This window comes from Buceros rhinoceros, unplaced genomic scaffold, assembly GCF_000710305.1.
Source record: "Buceros rhinoceros silvestris isolate BGI_N320 unplaced genomic scaffold, ASM71030v1 scaffold31368, whole genome shotgun sequence".
In the NCBI taxonomy this organism is placed as follows: domain Eukaryota; kingdom Metazoa; phylum Chordata; class Aves; order Bucerotiformes; family Bucerotidae; genus Buceros; species Buceros rhinoceros.
This window is the reverse complement of record NW_010427946.1, coordinates 2,952-23,306: the sequence shown is the minus strand read 5'-3', so window position 1 is coordinate 23,306 and position 20,355 is coordinate 2,952. Positions and strand designations below refer to the sequence as shown.

The following is a 20,355-nucleotide window of genomic DNA, read 5'->3' as shown; positions in this document are numbered from 1 at the left end:
ATAGAGCAAAAATAAATAGCTGTGGTTTTACTTTCCTAATCTTTGGAAATTAGATAAGAAAATTAAAAATTACAAGAAAATATGTGGCATTCCAGCGAGAATGATGATTTTCCCACACGCCCCTTCACCGGTTTGCCTAAGGGCTTTTGATACCAAAATAGTAACAAGACTCAAAGTACAAAGAAGGTTGATTTAATATGCCTTTAGGGAACTGTCCTGAAGAATATGTAACAATCTGCTTCAGACAAGCAAATGTGAACCCAAAGACTTTTTCTAAATACCACGTTCTTCCAGACGTTCACATATAATTGCATGACTGCCAGTGACAATCACATTCTATTGTTCAAGGAAGTAATTCTGGCTCCATCTTTGAACAGATGGATAAAAATGGGGTGTGTATTAAAACCGGAATAAATTGACTTGCTTTGAAGAGGTCAGCAGATTACAATAATCTTCACTAGCCAAAACACACCATTAGACATTTGGAGCTATACCCAATACTTTCTGGGTTTTTTAACATGATCTTTCAGAATATTTAGCTCCCTTATAGAGGCCAGCTACATCTATATTGGACAGGAGACTTTCCTGCTTTGAATATATAGTTTAGGGATCATTGTTTCTAGCATAGACAACTAATTCACTTTAAAAAGTGAAATCTAAAATGTAAGAACAAAGAATGGAAGCCTTCCATGTGATTTTCTCTGGAATTTGTAGAGTTAGTCATGCTTGACACTTTCCTGTGCAGAATGTAAGTAATGTTTAGCAGCTGCTCTGGAAAGAGAATTCACCTGAAGTTCAGAGCATTTCATGAAACTTTGCTTTATTACTGTTCATTATAAATATTATCTTGTGTTTTCTGCTTGACTAAATATTGTGCTTTCTCCAGTCTGTAATGCAAGAACTTAGAGTGTGTCTTTGAAGTTCTTTCAGGTTTAGGCTGTAAATGGATTCTAGAATTTAAAATGGAAATTATTAGAAAAAACAATCTGTGTCATACACTTCCTGCATCTATTTACAGTCTCTTTTTTTTTTAATTATGGTTATTTAGGTTAAATAAAGCATCTATTTTTACTTAAATTCTCTCACTATTAATTTCTAGGAAGAAGTATAATCCTGCAATTGTTCTGCGTCCGTAACTTTCCGTACTGGTACTACAAATGGCCTTAGACCCCTAGGAGTCTACCTACACTAAGGATAGTGAAGTCAAATTTAGTTTGACAATTTATGGACGATCTTTGGGGGGGTTTTAATGGATATATTTTGCCTACTGTATATTCACTGTTTATATCACTGCACCTTTGTCCTGCCACAAGCTCCCAAAACAAAACAGCTAACTGATGTCACGCGTGGAAGGGCTGTAAGCTAGGAGTCTAGTCTCTGGTGGGACACTGCAGTTTCAGCACAGGGGAGTGTAGAGGCGGGGTATGTGTACAGTGACGTGAACTCTGACTTAATGGTGCATGTCATGGGCTGCGACTCGTGTGTGACTATTTTATCTTTCCTGCTGTCCTTTGTTTTATTTTACAGATATATCTGTTAGAAATATGGGTGATAGGGATGTTGTTATGCCCTGGTGAGTTTTAACAGCTTCCAAACAACTACTTTTTAATTCGATGCAATTACAGGTGCCAGCCAGAGATTCATGAATTTTCCTCTTTCTTGTCAGATGTTCCCATTTTCATGTTTTGTTCGTCGGTACCTGGTACCTCACTTTATGGAGTGATCAGAAGAGACAATAATATTTGTATTGCAAATATACAAAGAAATGCTGTCAAACTGTGTGTGTATGTACATTCTTGTAAACGTAATAAAAATTATGGCCAAAGGTATTGTCCATCTGTTACCAATATAATGCTGTTTATGATCCATGTGCCTTTTAGCTCTGAAGTTACTTTTAGAAATTGATTTAAACATTTTTTTCTCCACTCGGTTTTAATATTCCAAGGAATTTAGAAAAGATTTAAGGAAATATATTCTTATCAAAAAGATAGCAGGCACAAGCCTTTAATTATTTGAGACCTAAAAAAATTATAGCAGATTAGAGCTCTGGAGGTAGATCTGTTTTACTGGCCTGCCTTCCTTTACGATCGATATAAGAAGTGTTTGTTTCCAACATATATTATTAATTTGTGTTTGCCTGTATTTAATTTAGATAGGTGTGCCTGAAATATGAGAAAATCTGTTCTTAGCTGACAGTTTATTTCAAGTCAGTTTTATTTGTTTGTCTAGCAGTAGAGCGTTAGTATATAATAGTGTATTTTCTCATATAGTAAGAATTTTTTTTTTTTTAGGTTTTTTGAATGATTCCGTTACTAAGTGCATTGTGGCTCTGCGCTTGACTGTGATAGTGAAAGTCAGTACCTGCATGCCCGTGGGAAGCCATTCAGGAAACCTCCCATGTTCAGGGAAAGGAAGATGTATCACCAAACCAGATGAGGTAAGGTGAACTTATCCAGACCTTCCTGTAGTGTGAAAATTTGGTGCTAATATAAACACAGGGTGAGTTGTGCTTGGTCCTCTGAGTGCGTGCATACCATGCGGCTGTGTTACAGGCTTCTAAAGCTCACAGATGCTACTAAATAAGAACTGTATTTATTTGCTATTCCTGAAAATCAAGTACTTAAAGAAAATAACTGATGTGAGGTGCAAAGATTCATACCCTGCCCTGGCAAGAAAACGAATTATTCAGATCGGGTAATGTGTACTGCATCTTACTGTCACCACACAGGAATATTTCTTTACGAGATGAGGAGCACTTGGGATCCCCAGTCTCTAGACCAGTGTATTCCAGTCAAGTCTTCAACCTTCTTTTGGTTTTAGGTCCGGTTTCATCTAGTTCTTATCTCTCCAAGTCTCAATAATTGCTCACTCAGAAATCACTGATCAGTACAGTGGAATTGTCTGAGCATACTTAGGAGAAGAAAGAGAATGGATTAGTTTGGTTGCGTTTGGAAGTTTTCCTGTATGGCTTTCTTCTTTATGTAATGCTACACTGAGAGTGAGCAACAGCGACAGCAATTCCACTGGCCTCGGTGAATACTTTGTGTGATCTAGTAACACAAGAAATAAGAACCAAACGTGTCAAATTTGCAGTCTGTATGCTGCTTTTACAAAACCAGCCGGGCCTTCTGCGAATGAGATCCGCTGTTCTCTGTCACCTTCCACATGTGCCGATTTTATTTCATGGATTAAAAGTCATTTGCAGCACAAATACACACAGTTAATCTTTGGTTGTATTAATATTAATTTGGGAGATAAAAGCAGTATAACTGTTGAGTAAATATTAACAGCTGTGAGCCTGCTGTGAGCACAGAAAATTTGGCATATTTAGGGAATTCACTGTTAGTTCATCTGCTACCATTTTCTGATTCAGATTCGCAATAAGCATGTTTGATAGAAAAATGACATTTTTAATTGTAACAACAATAATTAAATTGCTACAGTAATCTCTACATGCACGGCAGTGCTAACATCTGGAATAATTATCTGTTTTATTTCTCACAAATGAAATTTTTAACTGCTTGAGATAATGTCTGAACACAATTATTAAAAGATGTGATTAGAAGTAAGTGCTACTTTACCCTACCAGCTGGCCAGTATCCTAATAAATTATTCATTCAGGTACAGTGTCCTATTTCATAGTCCAGTTTAGTTTTTCTGCTTTACTGTATTTCATGTTGAGTTTGATTTGTGTCAATAATATGTTCAATTTACTACCTATAACAAAGTCAAAATGTTGTCTTGTTCTGTTTTTTATCAAGCTGAGAGTTAAAGCCTTTGATAAATAGTCTTTATTTTCTATTTTTTCACTTTTTTGTCCATTTTTATGACTCTCTCTCATTGCATGTCATATGTCACAAAATAAGAAATTACTTTCTGTATCTATGCAGAAGCATTAATGCTTTTCTGAGTTACGGCTTATATGGCTTTTAATAATTATCTAGGTTTTATAAATCTTTTGAGATCATAAAATAATAGTAATAAAGGTAAAAATTAAATAATCTTTAAAAAGAAAGGCAAACTGGCTTTATGGCAAGAAAGAGGAGCTATTATGTCGCTTAGAAAAAGAGAACTCCTTACTTGTATGTCCCCTCTGTAATCTTGACATCAGAGGTTTTACATGTTAAAACTAGAACTGCTAGTGATAAATGAACCCTGAGTTGTGCACCTGTGCTGTGTTGCTTTCCCTGGAAAATGAATAGACAAATCGAGGATTGCTTCTAGCTTTCCTCCTAGTCTGTCTTTGAACTGAAGAGCAGTGAGAGGAAATCACACAGTTAAGGCAGTGGTGCTGACCTAGTGTGCTCTCAGCCGTGGTTGACTCTGGCTGAAGCTGCGAGATGTAGGAATTGTGTTGAAGTCCGTTCCTGAAGAGGTGTTTATCAATTCATGATAGTAAGAGAACTGAGATTAGCAGGATTCTCAGTATCTCTTATCTTTAAATAAAATCTTAACTTAAGAAATATAATTGGTTTTATTTTCACTGTCACAAAGTTCTCCTGTATTTTCTAGAACGAGTAAGGACTATGTCCCCAGTGATCCTCTCGAGTGCCAGCAAACCTATGCCAGGTAGCCCGCTGGGCAGGGGTGACTCACTGAAGCCTCGGAGTGTTTCCTCACGTAGATAACTTATGTCCAGCTTCCTGCCCCAGGGAGGGTAAAAATGTCATGCTGTCAGTTTGTCCATAGCGTGTTTTTTAGATCTCTCCATTTTCCTTACTCTTTAGCCTACTAGTTGCATATTAGAACTTCAGCCAGGAAAGGGATTCAGGCCCAGCATAAGCAACATAGGTAAAAAGAGAAGGTGCATGTTTCATTAAGCAGGACTTTTGCCATTCTTTAACTCATCTTTGGTGAGATATGCCCGACAATATCTTGATGATTTCCCTAGCAATGGATCAAACAACTGACAAAATTTCATGCTTGATGTGTACCAACTGTTGTGTCGCTTTCCTGCGCTTCCTTTTGCAGAACTGAAACTTTTATTTTCTTTAGGTTTACTACGTGCCCTTTGTGATTTGCTGTTTGTTTTTATCTATAATTCATTCTGTTTGGCACAGTCTTGTCTTGCAGGCTGCAAAGCAACTTCTTAGAAGAATGCACAAAAGGCCTAACAGCATGCACAAGGGAAGAGCTCTGCTGGCTGCTGTCATTGCTTCCAGCACCAAGAAAATTAATGATTGTCTTTGTGTTTTTACGTACTTCATGGTTTTATTCCAAATCTAGTTTAATGTAAAAGAATGTAGTTACACATCTGCTTAATGGGAAAGTTAAATGTAATTAACCATCTGCTGTGATACAAGTGCAGCGACGTACCGTTATCTATGGAGTGCATAAAACTATAAACAAATGAATTGCTGGTCTAATCTGGAAGTCTTGGCCAGTTTTTACTCATTTCTTACTGATATATAACTTAGCTTCTGCTCAACTAGTTGCTGTTTGTAGAGCATGAATATGAAAAGGAAAGCTTTTAATGGCAGTTTCCTTTTCAATTATTGTTGCTTTTGAAAGCACCATAAAATTCACCACTTCAAAGTTCTGCAAAGTGAGGTGATGCTGAGTCAAAAGTGATGCTTTTTTCTTACTTTGTATGAACCTTACACCTCTGCTTTGCTGCTGTGCTTGCCATTCTTCCACAGTGGAAGCAGGAACATAGCAGGAGGATGGTATGGGTCTTTGCATCATCACAATATGAATACCACTTTCATGTGCAAATACTCAGCTTTACACCAGAATAAGTTGTCCTCAACCCATTAGCTGTGAATGGAAGAGAAAAATCTTGGTGTTAATGCAAAGGGAGAGATTTGTTTGGTGAGAATTTCTGATTCCTTGTAGGATCCGTTGGACTTGAGCACCACAATTTTGCTTACGTATCGGGATAAAATTATTTCTTTCACAGATAGCTCGGTTTCATAACTTCATCTGTCCCTTGTAAAAGAGGGAGGAGCTCACTGTGAGAATATGAAATTTTATTGCTAGATTTAGAACTTTTGTCGTTTACACAAAAATAACTGGCCTCTGCCTGCACTGAGAAATAACATCTTGAACTGAAGAGCAGCGCTTTCCATGTCTTCTATATGGGCTAAAAGCTTTAGATAGATCCACTTGATTGTGTTTGTAGAAAGGCTAATTATAAAAAAGCCTCATGCATACCTAAAGGCATGCTTTCCTGTATATGGACTGAGTTTACTGAGTACAATATGCTCCTAAATACAAAATACGGAATTGTCATATGGCAATGTTTTGCTCAAATATTATAGCATCTCACCATGAGTTGTAATAAACACTGAAAGTCTTTCTCAACAAGAGGAAGTAGTCTTTCATTTTGTTCTAGTCATGCTAACAGTTTAAAAAACCAAAAAGGTGAGCTTTGATGGTACCTCATTTTCAGTGCATACACAAAGGCTAGAAACTTGTTTAAATGAGATCAGCGCTCTGATCTCTTTAAACGGCACATAATTTAGGTACAGTGCTGGTATCTTTCCACATGTGCTTCTTGTGTCAATTTTAAGAAAAAATGCCAGTTTTTTCATTTTGTAGTATCTCACTTTCTTCCTCCAGAACAAGTGAGTTACTGAGACAAGCAGCAACCTTGATTTTGCCTAAACTCAACACTACATTCCAGGAATGATAACGAACATTTAAGCCAATAAGTCAATACATGATTTAGTATCTGTAAGCTCTGAGATGGACACTGTGGGCTGTAAGTTTGCCTGCGCTATTTGCCTGGGTCCTGATGCTATACGTGCGCAATAGTACTGCATGACTCCAGTAGTATGAGATCCTGGAGACAACGCTAATTTTGAAGAACTGATCACTCTTGTCTTTAGGGACCAAAGTGATCGCTGATGTGTTTTCCACCAATGCTATACGGAAACGTGGAAATACCTACCGTGTGTTTAGTTGTTGACTTAGTTCTTAAATAGGAGTGATTATCTGTTTCACTCAGCCACATCCCTGTGTGGCTCCTATGAATTATCTTCAAAAAATGTTTCTGTGCTGCTTGATTATAGTATTTTTGACTGTTTCGCTTGCCTGACTTTCCTTTCTGTTGAACTACAGCCTTGTTTGGAAACCTGTCATTGTTAATGTGTGAGAGATTCAGCGCTGTTTTATGGAGAGGCTTGGGTAAATACCGGAGCACGTACAGAGGGTTCATTTATCAGGAGTGCTAGGTGGGCCTGCTAAATAACATATCCGTCATTTTGCATTTTGGAGATGTGCAGCGTTAATCCTTGTTTAAACTCTACCAGTGTAATATCTATGGAGAGGAACAAAATCTGGGTTTTTCCTGAATAAAGACTTTATTTGTATGAAGACGATTATTTTCTTTTCTACTTAGGTCACAGCTGTTTATTTATATGAAGCAAACACGAGTAAAAATAGAAGATAAAATACTAACCCCATCTCTTTGTTTCTAGTTCCATGCACGTTCTGTACTTTGCATTACAGTGTTTGTGCATGGGACAGCTGTGTTCCAGCCCTAACGGTCTGGCTTTGACACGTGTGAGCGTGAGTGATGTTGCCATCTAGTGTTTAATGAACAAGGAAAGCAAGATATTTAATCTAAATGTATACTACAGATGACAGAGCTTTCCTTACTTCCATTCTTTGAGACTTCCTTGGCAATCTCAGTGACCTAAAGATTTTTTAAATCTTACTTTAATTATTTTATTACTATCAGAAATTGCTATATTGTGTCTACTAATATTTTATAGGTATTTTAAATCTTTAATGGGTGTAGTGCTCTTGATCTTTTATTAAGCAGCAGGGTTTGGAAAAAGCAACATAAGCGTTCACAAGAAGACATATTTTAACAGAACTGGAGTGTCACTACTGAAGTACTGCTGAAGTGAGCCTCTGGGACGCTAGCCCTGCCCTCCACATAAAGGGTGCATCTTTGTGCTAGGGTTTTGTTGTGGTAAATCTGCACATTACTTATTCTGACAGGTATTCCAGTCTGTAAAAGCAATATCTGGAATGGAAGAAAAAATCTGTAGTGATTTAGATGTTGTGGATCTGATCCCAGCCTCCTTGTCTAGATGAAATTACCTCACATCGTTAAAAATTTTAGCTGAAGAATTGGTGCGGGTTTAGTATTTCAAAGAGTAACTTTGTGCACTTGATGTATTTATGGCAGCTGCTGTTGTTATGAACAGGAAAACAACAAAAACATCTGTTCAGGAGGGTATTCAATGAAAACATAATCTTTGAAAATTTAGTGTGAAGTACATACTATGGGTTTTTTAGGCAACATTTTTCTGTGACTGCGAGGATGAGTATCATGGTTCCCTGTGTGAAGAATTTGATGCTTGTCAGAGCCAGCCATGTCAGAACAACGCAACCTGCATCGATGTAGCACAGAAACACGACAGGAACATCTTCACCTGCAGCTGCCTGCCTGGTAGGTTTTGTGTTATGCTTTGAATGATGCATTTTTGTTTTAACATTCAGTGCGTATTTTTTGCAGACCAGTGAACTGTGTAACTTCAGATACTAGGAAAGAAAGAAAACACAACTAAATAACGGTAGTGACATAAATAGATTTGAACAGGAACAGGTATTAGCCTGCACAGAAGACTTATAAATGTTAATTTTGATTGCATTAAAAATGATGGTATAATCAAAATACGATTTTTTTTTCCCCCCCCCCCCGCCCCTTTTTCTCACTTGCATAAGCAAAATCCTAGTCCAGGCATGTCCTTTATCTCACCTCAGGGTCTTTGTCTTAGGCACCTGGTCACAGCAGTGTATTAACTTAGTCGTAGCTTACTGGTCTTTAACACCAGCCGTTGTGTTAGATGTGCTCGTTACAGAAGATACTTACAATTTTATGAAGAGTTCCTTTCAAAAAGTAAAACACTTCTGTGTGTAGTTTCTTCTTCAGTCATGCATCCAAGATAGTTTCTTGGAGGTAAAGAAGAATCAGAATGTGTGGTATTTGTTAAGGAATTTAAGTTTGGAGTGTTTAAGCATTTAGAACCTATTTTGTAAGTTTGTTCATTTTGGGGGGATGTGTGCTGGATGGATCAGACGTATAGAACAAAGTACACTTATGGTCACAATCTGTAGCTTGTGAACTTACAGGAGCTTTTTGGAAGAGTTTATAACTGTGCTGAGCAGTTCTTCACAGCTCCCACTTAAACGCTCTTTTTGAAGCCCAGAAATATGCGCAAATGACAGTCATTCAGCATATGCACAAATAATTCATCATGTCAAGTCTCGTATAAAGTCTCACTAAGGATTATTGATTTGAGATTCAAAACATGTTTGAAAACGATTCAAAAATTGCACTTTTTTTGTTTATGTGGGTGCTGATGAGGACCCAACAGCAACCTCCATTGTACTGGTGCTGTCAGAATATTGCTGCTGGTAAAATACAATTGATATAATCCCTAGATTTCCAGGACTTATGTTTCTCCAGTGAAGTATAAGCTCTAATTGAAAATCTCAGTTTATAAGAAATCAGAAGACTGTTATGGCATCTATTTCTTACTTGGATTAGTTTTATTCATGAGTACTAATGGTACTGTTTGAATAACCTAGTAATACTTTTAGTGATAAAAGCTCATTTTCGCTGTATTGTCTGAACATTGTGTGGTGCTTTGTAGGTTACACCGGAGAGCTGTGCCAGTCAGAGGTCGATCACTGCATCCAGCAGCCATGCCAGAATGGAGGTACCTGCTCGTCCAGCGTCAGTGGATTCAGCTGTCAGTGCCCGGAAGGTAAACAGCAAAGTCCCATCTTGTTCCACAGACAAGTTGGTGTTTTGTGGGTGTGTACTTAGTCTAAATGTTCAGTTATATTTATATATGTATTAAATATTTTTAAAATTATGCCTTAGACCATAATTATAAGCAGGAAAATAAAAAGAATGAGGAATCTGAGGAGCTTAGTGGTTCAGCATATATGTAGTGCGGAAACATGCTCTTGATCTCTTGGCACCTCCACTGTAAAAATCAGGCTCCAGCACTGTGAGAAAGGTGAATCTGAGGAGTCTTAGGGTGTGGTCTCATTTCTGTGTTGTCCAGAAAACGATGCCTCTATTGTAGTATTTGCATATTTCTGCATATGGGTCAGTGGCTAAAATGCGTGCAAGAGCAATAATTCAAAACCAAAGGAATTATTTCAATGGCCAAAATTTTTAATTTGTTCTCCTTTCTATTTGGACATAGCGCTTTACAGGAAAGCCTTTTGCTGTGAGTGTCACCCTGTGAAATGAGGACACCCCAGTGCTGAAGCGTACGCTTTTGTAACAGTTTGTAACTGGAATGGCAGATGCCTAAATTGCTCATAAATAAATTAGCAGGAGTGAAAGCTCTCAATTATGAAGCTTTCTATTAGTTATTCGTAGTTAAGATTAGAACCTTGAACTAATTACATTTCTGTTTTTACTTGAACCGTGGATATTGTTTTTATTCTGCACTTCATGCTTGCTCTAAGGGCACAAGGCTTTGATAATGGCTCCAGTAATAGATACTTGCTTAATAATGAAGATTATTTGTAATTTCTGTAGACTGATTCCTTGCTTTTCTAGAGCGTTATGCTTTGATGAGTGGTGACCCACTTAACAGCTGTGTTGAAACACGGGCACTGATATTTTGACAGCAGTGCAGATCTTGCATTTGGAAGACTTTTGAAGATTGTTTGCCTGATAACAAGTAACAAAATTCAGTGAGAAAATCATTAGATGTTAGAGTTGGTCAATAATTTACTTGCATTTTTCTGAGGAAATCTCTTCAAGGGTCTTTAAGAATGCTTTGCAGGAAATGAACTTTCCCATAACAAAAGCTTAGAAAAATTACTACTGGGTTTTTTGGTTGTTTTAGAACTTTCTAGAACTGAGGAGATTAGTGTTTCAGTGTAAATGTGGCACAGAAATGTTCCCTCGTTCTCTGGCACCTCTACAGCAGAAATCAGGCTCCAGCACTGTGAGACTTTTTGGTACTGTTTCTGCATCAGATATCCCTTAATTGCTTGCTCCTGATGACCTGTTAATGAATATGCTGACCGTCTCTCAACCTCTCTCCTACCACTATTTGAGATACTGGCCATGGGACAGGGTTGCTGGTGGGCTGAGGTCCCTAGATGGCCACATCGCCATCCTCTACGGTGGGTGTGCTGTGGTTGCACGGCTGAGATGCCGTGCCTGTGCTCAACAGCATTTGTGCCTTGGTTGCTGCGCGGGGTTGTGGCTGCTTTCCTGCCCAGGGCACTCATGCCAGTGGTAATTGGGCTGTGGAGGAGAGGAGCAGGCTGCCAGCTCCGCCTGCCCGCGGGCCCTGGCACGGCCGCAGGCAGCCACGCTGCTCTCCCAAGTGCACCGGCTGCCCACACCTGCGCCCCACGCCATGCCCCTGTGCCAGGTGGGAGACCTGGAGCACGGGAGAGGAAAGCCTTCCCTCCATCTCCCTCCAGAGCCGTTCTGCCCAGAGAGAGGGGTGGAGGGGTTGTTTGATGTGCCACTGCCTGATGTGTAGCGTTCATATGGACAGCAGCTTTTCTGTGCCAGCAGGAGCAAGTCAGTTGTGCTTTGCTTTTCTGAGTTTCACTTTGATTGATTGGCTATCTGTGTGTTATGCCTCTTGGTCCTGCAATCTTTTTGCCTGCTTTGTTTCTGGAATGTCTGTCTTCTGTTCCTTTCTTTGCCACTGATCCATATTTGCATTTGATGAGCTTCCAGTTGTTTCTGTGGGGCTCACTGCTTTAGGCTTGTTTTGGGACTGACGTTGTACTGTCTTAGTATTGCTTAGTTATGCTCTGCTTTTTCTCCTTCTGGGCACGTTGATACCATTTTCTCAGTATTCTGGTGTTCTTATTTGTTGGCACTTCTGTTCTTATTATGTTTCTAACGTGCTCCTTTTCTGCTTGGAATTTTGAGCGGTTTTATGGTTTCTGGACTTTTCCTGAAGACAAAATGTGCTTTTTGACCCTTCAAAGGGGGGAAATACAATTACTGAGCAACTTCAAGAAGTACCTCCCCGCTTGTAGACTTTGTTGAAAGGCAAACATGCTTTTTGGATCACCTGTCTGAAATTTTCTGTGCAGAGTCACCAGTTCTAGTCTCCCAGTATCATTTCCATGTTTCTAACAGCAGCCATGTTATGGAGTGAGGATAGAATTGGGGGAAGAGCCTATTACTCTGCTTGCTTATGTGTCTAATGTGCTCACATGGTATAAATGTTTTTTAAAAGCACTGGGACAACACAAAAAAAGATGTTACTGAAATACCTTTACAAATCTTGTTAAAATTGCTTTTCATACATTGACCTGTGTGGTTTCCAATGTGGCAAAAGCCTTTGGAGAGGACAGAAAGTTCCAGGAATCACTTTCTGGACTGCCAATGGTTACTTCCCTTAGAAGGAATAGTCTTGCATGTACCATATCTGATGCTCAGTCCCTTGGACATGAAAAAATCATTCTTAGGTTTGCAGGAACAGATGCCATCTTGTGTGCTCGGTTGCTCTTGAGTGAGCCTGTCATAACTTAACAGCAGCCCCAAAGGTGTTCCCTGACTCCCTAAAGATTACCACTGCTTCAAGGAGTGAATGTTTCCTGTGCGTGTCCTCACCAGACAGAGGGGAGGACGTTGCAGCAGTGACACAGTCTGTCTGCGCGGGCCAGTGCTGTCCCTCTGGAGTAGCCTAATGGGCATGCTGGGTAATCAGGTGTTGTCTTCGTATCTTGTTCTGGCAGATCTACTAATGCCAATGAGCTCAGGAAGTCAGGTATTTCGGGGAGGGAAAGAAAGGGTGGATTTAACAAGACATGTTGTCTAAATTTACTAATGATTGTCTTTCCCATGATTCTTCCTTCTTCTTTTGAGGCATTATCCTCTGATAGAGGCATATTTTGAGAGCTTTTGTTTGGGTTTTGAAGAGATTTGGTTATTTTTGTGAATACAACAAAGGATAGTTAACTGAAAATTGCAGATGCAATAACTTGCAGCTTTGCTATTTTTAGCACATCCTCAAATTTTCCATTAAAAAAAAATCCTACCAAACCCCGGTGATAGGTTTCTAATTTAAGTGAGGTCTCTTGCTCTGCTGCCATTCTCCTGCTGTGCCTATTAGTAATTGCTTGTGGAGAAGCGGCCTTTCTTTCTGTACTGCTCATTCAGCACAGTGGGGGAAAGGTAGCCAAGGAGCTTATGGATGTGTAAAAGCTGAAAGACTGGAGATATAATGCGGTTAGGCAGAAAAGTATAAGAAAAGAGGGAAAGAATCATAAAAGGAAAAGAAAAAGATGGCAGAAAAATAGTCATCGGCAATAATGGATTTCATAGCCATCCTGTAGAAGGAGATAAAGCAATGCTGTGGTTAGGAGTTTAACATATAGATTACTTGAAATTCACATTTCAGGACTGATTTTATTTTACTATGGGCATTTTGATTTGACTAGCTGCAGGTAACTACAGCTGGGCAGCACAATGAGCATAAGTGGCCTGAAATACCTGCAGGTATTTCTGGAAATACTGAAAGCAGCAAATTTATGAATGCTCTTATTGTGGTTTCTGTGGTTTGAAACATAAAGAGCTTTGTGGCTGTGGACGACACGAAGTTGTGATTCGTATGTGTTGAGTTGCAATAGCAGCTAGAAAATGCACATTGTCGTCATGAATTTTAATTGACTGGGAGAACAGAATTTTTTGCCTAGATTAATAATAGTGTAAGTTTTGAGGTCTTCATTTTTTCTGGGCTTCGTTGTTTGTGTAAAAGCCTTTTCCTGTATTATATCTTGCAGATGTGATTCTGATTTCTTTAGGTTTATGTGCGCTAAACCTCTTTATTGTCTTGATTCCAGGAAACTAGGTCACACAGCTGTTGCGTATGGAAGATTTCCCAAGGTTAATGGTGATTAGAGCATGCAGAATTCCACATACTACCATAAGAGAGTTTAATTTACCTGAAGAACATTTTGTTGTTAATTAAAAATTTTATGGTTGTTTAGTTTCTGGTACTTTCTGCTAATCTGATGTTTTTACCTGGCATCTTCCCAAATTGCTCTTATTTTTAAGTGGCTTCTCCTTAATACTTTAATGGATTTAGTTTCTGTTCATCTTTATCCACAAAGACTTAGCTAGGCTGAATTTCAATCAAAATCTTACCCTACATTTTAGTGATATCCTGTTTCCTTATGATGAGTATCTTCTTTCCCTTTACAGAATTCTGGTGAAATACCATCAGACATCTGGTATTTCCTCACAAAACAATTTTCTATAGGGGAAACAATAAATTGCCTGTATTTCTTTTAATATTTATCCCTGTATTTCAAATCTAAAGGTTTTGTAATCGTGAGTCCTAACAATTCACAGGCTTGATTTTTCTCATTTGTGTAATTCTTGGAATTAGGTCTAATGTAGCACTTGGACAAGTTGATTGTTCCACAGACTGTATAAAAAACAGCCACTCAGTATCTTCAGAAAAAGTTTTAACTGCCTTGATTTGTACATGACTCTTTTGCTTTCAAAAGCCAAGTAATTAAAATCCCACCATGATGAGAAAACTGGCTTTTATCCAGAGTTTATCTATCTGTGGTAGTATCTTCTGATCTAGTTTCTGTCACTGCTCTGGAGGTCTGTAGCAATATATAAAGAACAGCACTTGATTTAATACTTTTATTCTTCTTGACAACCGACCAATGGTTTGATCCCTGTTCTGTAGTGGGGTTTAGCAGTAGAGATCTTTTCTAATACTGCCTTTCCCCTTTACCTTCTGTGTTACTCCTTTGGTAAAGTTTGCATCCAGAGTGTTCAAATCCCCAGTACTCTGTGCATTTCAGTCATGTCTGTGTTACACCACTAATGACCTAGATGCAGGGTTGGCTGTGTTAGCTGGCTGAAGAATAGTTCAGGGGATATTTATCCATAGATAAGTAATCCTGATTTATTTTTTCTCCAGCATTTGATTCTCTGTTCAATCAATACACCCCTGAATTTTGAATTTAAATGCACTGTTTGCGTTACTTGTTTTCAATACTTTTATTGATATGGACTTAAGTGTGTATTCAGAAATGTCAAAATAATGGACCTTCGGTTCAGATCATGACTACTGCCACTTTGAGTATTTTGGGGTATTTAACTCATACATAAGATTTAAACTTCCAGAATCAACTAAACACATTTCACAGTGCAGTCAAAGATAGTACAAGGGCAACATGTTTTAGTGTATTTTAAACCTGCATATGTTCTTGAAGTGCTTTGTCACTTGAAACATTAGCCATCTGCCAGTAAGCTTGTCTTCATAGGGAAAACTATCGCAAAGGTTGTAGTGAGGCAGCATTACTGTCGCTGTGTGACCTCAGCTCTTTGAGCCGCCTTAATCTGATTTCAGAATTAGTGCAGAGATTTCGCCAGACTCATTGTCTGATCTCCTCCTGATGGTAGTTAAAAGTCCTTCAGATTCTTTCAAATCTTTCTGTGAATTTGTGGTAACACTACAGGCTTTTTTTTAATTTGTTGGGAAATTGTTGCTGGAATTGGATCTCTGATTGTAGGGTGTCCATTCTTTTCAGTTTCTGGTGGTTATGCAGTTATCCTCTACAGGAGGAACCTCTAATACAGGATTCCACAGTATCTGTTTTTAAGGTCTCTTCCACGCTGGTGTGCAGCTGGTCCTGATGAAGCCTGTGCAGCAATCTGAGCCATAGGATAGCAAAATGGAGAGGGCAGAAGGCTCTTCCCCACTCCTTGCCTGTGCCCTGCCAGGCCTGCTTGTTTTTCCTGGTCCGTAGCCAAGTTACTTAATGACTGATCCATCACTACCTGTATGATGCGTATGCACGTACAGATACAAACTACAGTCACTACTGCCATTTGTTCAAATGTTGTTCTTTTGTACATCTGATTTAAACTCCCTTGCAAGAACCCTTTTTTATGTCTAATTTTTATATTATGTTGCTTCAATAAATCATTGTCTCTCCTGCTAATTTGAAATATGTTCTAGTAAAAGATATTCTTTTAAATTATTGGAGCTCAAGTAAACTCATGTGCTGCTTTAGAGGTTGTTACTCTTTAACGTACGCATTAACAGCAAAGAAAAAAAGGTCAGTTTTGGCTTTTCTTTTTTTTTTTTTTTTTTTTTTTGTGCACGTTTTCTTTCTCTTCTTTAAAAAACTAAAGTGCGCATTAAAAGAAAAAAAAAAAAGGTAATGTTTGGGTTTTTTTTTTTTTTTTTTTTTTTTTTCCAGACCAGTCTGTTCCTGATCTTTAGAAAATCTCTTCTGCTTTTCTAGCCAGATGCACTCTGGAAAGTGGATAAGCACTGTCAGTTACAATTGCGATTCCCTGCCTTAATCATATGATAGTGTGATTCTACCTGGAACATCTTTTACCGTATCACGTTAATGGATATAAAATGTCTTTATTTTTGTAATTTTCATAGAATTAAAAAAATAGGAATATAGATATATCAATGGCTTACCTTTAACTTGCTTTAGGTACTAAAATTGTATGGATAGCAGAATGCCTACTTATTAAAACCATTTATTCCTTTTAGGGTTTTTAGGAACCTCTTGTGAAGACAAAATAGACCCTTGTGCGTCATCTCCCTGCCAGAACAATGGAACCTGTTATGCAGACAGACTTGCCTTCTCCTGCAGTTGTAGTCCTGGATTTACAGGACCTACATGTGCTCAGCTGATTGACTTCTGCGCTCTGAATCCGTGTGCACACGGCATTTGTCGCAGTGTTGGAACCAGCTACAGATGCCTCTGTGTCCCTGGTTTGTACCAAACAGTTACATATTTTAAAAATCTAAGTTTTTACATGTAAATTCCATGTATAGTTTAAAGGCATTTCCTTTTTCCTTTTCAGTGAATAAACACATTAGGCAGATATTTTATCTGTTTAGAATAATGATAGGAATCTACACATTTCATGTGGAAAATCAAAAATTGCAGAGTGAGTGCTGAAAATACCCAGTCAGATCCATATGGTTTGGTTGATAGCTACAGCTGTATTATAAAACCACAATAAAAAATAAAAAATTAATCTTTTTAAAGTGAGGGATCAGTGTCATTGGAATTACAAAATTTGATAGAGAGAATAGAAAATGTGGCGCTGACCATTGGGGAAAGATTGGAAGCAAACAAGCGAGCTGAACAAAGGAGAACTCTCTGACCATGTAGCCTAACGGTACATGGGGCTGGGTTGCATTTTGCTTAGCTCTAGATTCTGTTTCTTCATTGTATCAATGTAACAGAGTATTGGGGTGCTTATAGCTCCTTTATATATTTTAGCAATGAAAATTAATAGGTGAAGCAGCAATTAGAATGAAATTATATCATGTGCTGCATGTCCACTACTGTTTAAGCACTTGGAGATTGAAAACTAATAACCTTTGTTTTCCTTTGAATAATTTTGGTACTTTTCAAATAAAGTCTATTCCTATAAAGCTATAAACTTGAAAACTGCACAAATTAAGGGGAAAATAAATTCCTGGTGTACAAGAGAGAAACTAAGGAGAATCATCAGTAGTTCTACGTATACATAATGCTGTGACATGCTTGTTGTTCTGTGAAGTTCTTTCCAGAGGAATACAGTTGCTCTGCTGCTTTGCCTTGCCTTGCCTCTTGGGAAACCAGTCACAATTCTATGGCTCTTTTCCCTTCATTCTCAGTTAGTAGGACGTGCAGGTGTCCTACCAATGGCAAAGGTTTTTCCTGAAGCAGGCACATAGTCCTACAGGTGGCAAGTCTGAACATTAGTACTTGTCACGTCAAGATGTTTTCTTTTTAGCCTGTGTGTAGAAAGAAGACAGCTTCTTTCTCTTCTGAAAAGAACTTTCTCCTTTCCCTCCCAAGAAAGAAGCTCACAGTCTGTTCCCAGAACACTTCAGATTAGGATAGTGAGGCTTAGGATGAAAAGAAAGTAAAATAACTGTTTAATTTGACTTTCATGTATTATTGGCATTTTGAGGAAGATGCCACTGCTTTCTGCTTCTTATGGCTTTAGAGCAAGGTGAAATATGGAGAAATCTCCTTTTTTCCCTGAAAGGAGAGAGCTTTTAGTTAAGATTCTGTAGCCTATAAAACTGGTATCTCATCTGAAGAGAGATCCCTGAAGACACGAGAATTACCAGCTAATGCCTTTGGCTTGGACAGTATATTGAGTACACCCTTCAAAGTGTTGCTTTCAGTAACTGACATGTGTGATCTTCAAGGAAATTCCAGATGCTCGGACTAGAGTTTGAAACTGCTTAAGGACGAAAGCATTCACCACTTTGTAGGAATAATGGATTGATTTTTGAAAATAAGCTGTCACCCGTCAAATCAATAAATGTGGGAAGAGGAGGTGTCAGTGTTATGAATACTTCATCGTTAGGCTTTGTGTTGTGCAGCAAAATTTTCACTGAGGGTTGTGTCGTTTTACAGTTTTGTTGCTGAGACTTTCTTCTTGCAGTGCGTTTTGACTTTTGGAATTAAGATACTTTTAGTAAATATTTCAGGCAACCAGCTATATAGTACTTCGTGCAGCTATGGATTTGTGCGTGTGTTGACTCAATTATCCTGAGCCAGAGCATGTTACAGGGAAGTCTGTTTTGACTAAATTTTATAAAGCCTATTGGGAAAAGGTCATTTTTGGAACTCAGTTCTAAAAGTTTCTGCTTCCAGATGTTTAAGTGACCTAAGATGTGTTCAGCTCAGATGTTTCCCTGAATAGTGTGGGTAGTTTTCATCTGAACAGGACAATGGCATTATATAATGCAGAAGAGTATTTCCTAACCTGTGGTTTGTTTTGTACATTTCAGGAGGTGAAGATGATAATTCTTTCATTAAAAATTTTCAGTCTTCCTTTTTGAAATGCTTAATTGCTTTGCTGTTCATTTGCATAATAGAGGAATCTTTGGAGAAAAGGATGGTGGATTGAGATGGAGAGCAACAGGCCTAGTCCTATTTGGACAGAGCTAAGATATCCTGTATTACTGAGAGCACAAACCAGAATTCATGTTAGTTAATAATTACTTCCAAGCACGACAGATACATTTTTGATTGCAGGTAGTTGAAATTGCCAGGTGCTGTTTTCCTGAATTCATTTTTAGAACTGAGAATTTAATAGTTCGATATTTACCCCTTTGTTTTGGATATCTTCTCCTCACCCAGGCCCCAGGAGGACTAGGAAAAAAGGGTTCGAAGTAAAAAAAATCCGAAAAGACGGAGGGGAAAGTGTCCAGTGGGTAGAACTATGTGAGTTACTTGGTAGCATCAACTACTCCTTCATTGGCTAGCAAATATTTTGTTAACTTGTTAGGATTCATAAGAGAAAACTGCTGGTTTTCTAGCTCATGAGTGGCACAAGCTGTTAGGGCATGGTCAAGAAAAATCTCCACAGAGGGTGGAGAAGTTATTGAGATTAGAAGCTGCCTAACTCTGGACAACAAAGTGAGTGATAAAAATGTATCAATATGTTTTGATCTTCAAGTGTCTTTTAGTATATGACTGAAACCACAGTTGACTGATGAAAAAAGCATTTCTAAGTCTTTACCAGTGTGAATGCTCTGGAGAGTTCTGAAAAGAATTGTCAGGATTTAAATGCTTTGAACTGCAGAAATCAAAACATAGGAAGAGATATTCTACCTTTGTGTAAGTGATGGGAAGATAAGTCAACTCAACAGAAACCTTACTTTCCCAATTAGTGTAAAAAAACCAAAAGTCTTCTGAATTTCTGTTAAAAAACCAGAACTGATTTCTGAGCTGGGGTATCAGGAGCTGTCCAGCACTGCTGCCCTTCCCCAAGTTGTCCTTGGTTCTAAACATACCATTATGGGTTTTTTCAGGGATTTTTAGGTCATAGCAGCAGGATTTGAACCGATTAGCTTCAGAGATTTTCCCCATGATAAAGTGATAGTAGATAAATGGAAGTTAACTTATACATAGATCCGCATTTAGGAGGTGTCATAACACAGACTTTGCCAGCGGTTTGAATAATTATTGCATGTAAGGCAGACGAGCAATTCCTAGCTTGCAATTCCTAAAAAACCCTGACTTCAGCACATGGCCTAACACATTTTTGGTATCGCTATTGACAAGCAGTTTGGCAGGATAGGTGAGTTATGTCTCTGGTATATTAAAAAGCTGGTTTCTCTTTACAATTTTGCCTGCAGAGACTTTGATGGTCTCTGTTACAGTACTTGTAAAGTCAGTGGATAAAATTTGTGTGCAGTTCAGTAGCGTTGTCAAGGGTTAATAACAAACATGCTGAATGACTTAAAGGTATCGCATACATGAGGAGGAAGCAAATGGTCTCTGCCTCTTGACCCTGAGGCTTCCTGGCTTGCAGGCTCTCAGCACCAGTGTGCCAGCTCCTAGACTACTGACTTAGTTCTACAGGAGTCCTCCACTTTCAAACATGTCTCG

The 20,355-nt window shown here is 38.4% G+C and overlaps 1 protein-coding gene across 1 annotated transcript in view; it reads left to right on the top strand.

Annotated features, from left to right (window-relative positions):
* DNER (delta/notch-like EGF repeat containing) overlaps nt 1–20,355 on the top strand; it is a gene marked incomplete at its 3' end in the record, with an annotated part of 42,411 nt that overhangs the window by 19,311 nt on the left and 2,745 nt on the right. Inside the window, exons 5-8 of the mRNA XM_010142113.1 lie at nt 2,292–2,437; nt 8,251–8,404; nt 9,612–9,725; nt 16,497–16,721. Of these exons, the coding sequence (XP_010140415.1) occupies nt 2,292–2,437; nt 8,251–8,404; nt 9,612–9,725; nt 16,497–16,721 (639 nt within the window). The remainder of the gene's footprint in view (nt 1–2,291; nt 2,438–8,250; nt 8,405–9,611; nt 9,726–16,496; nt 16,722–20,355) is intronic.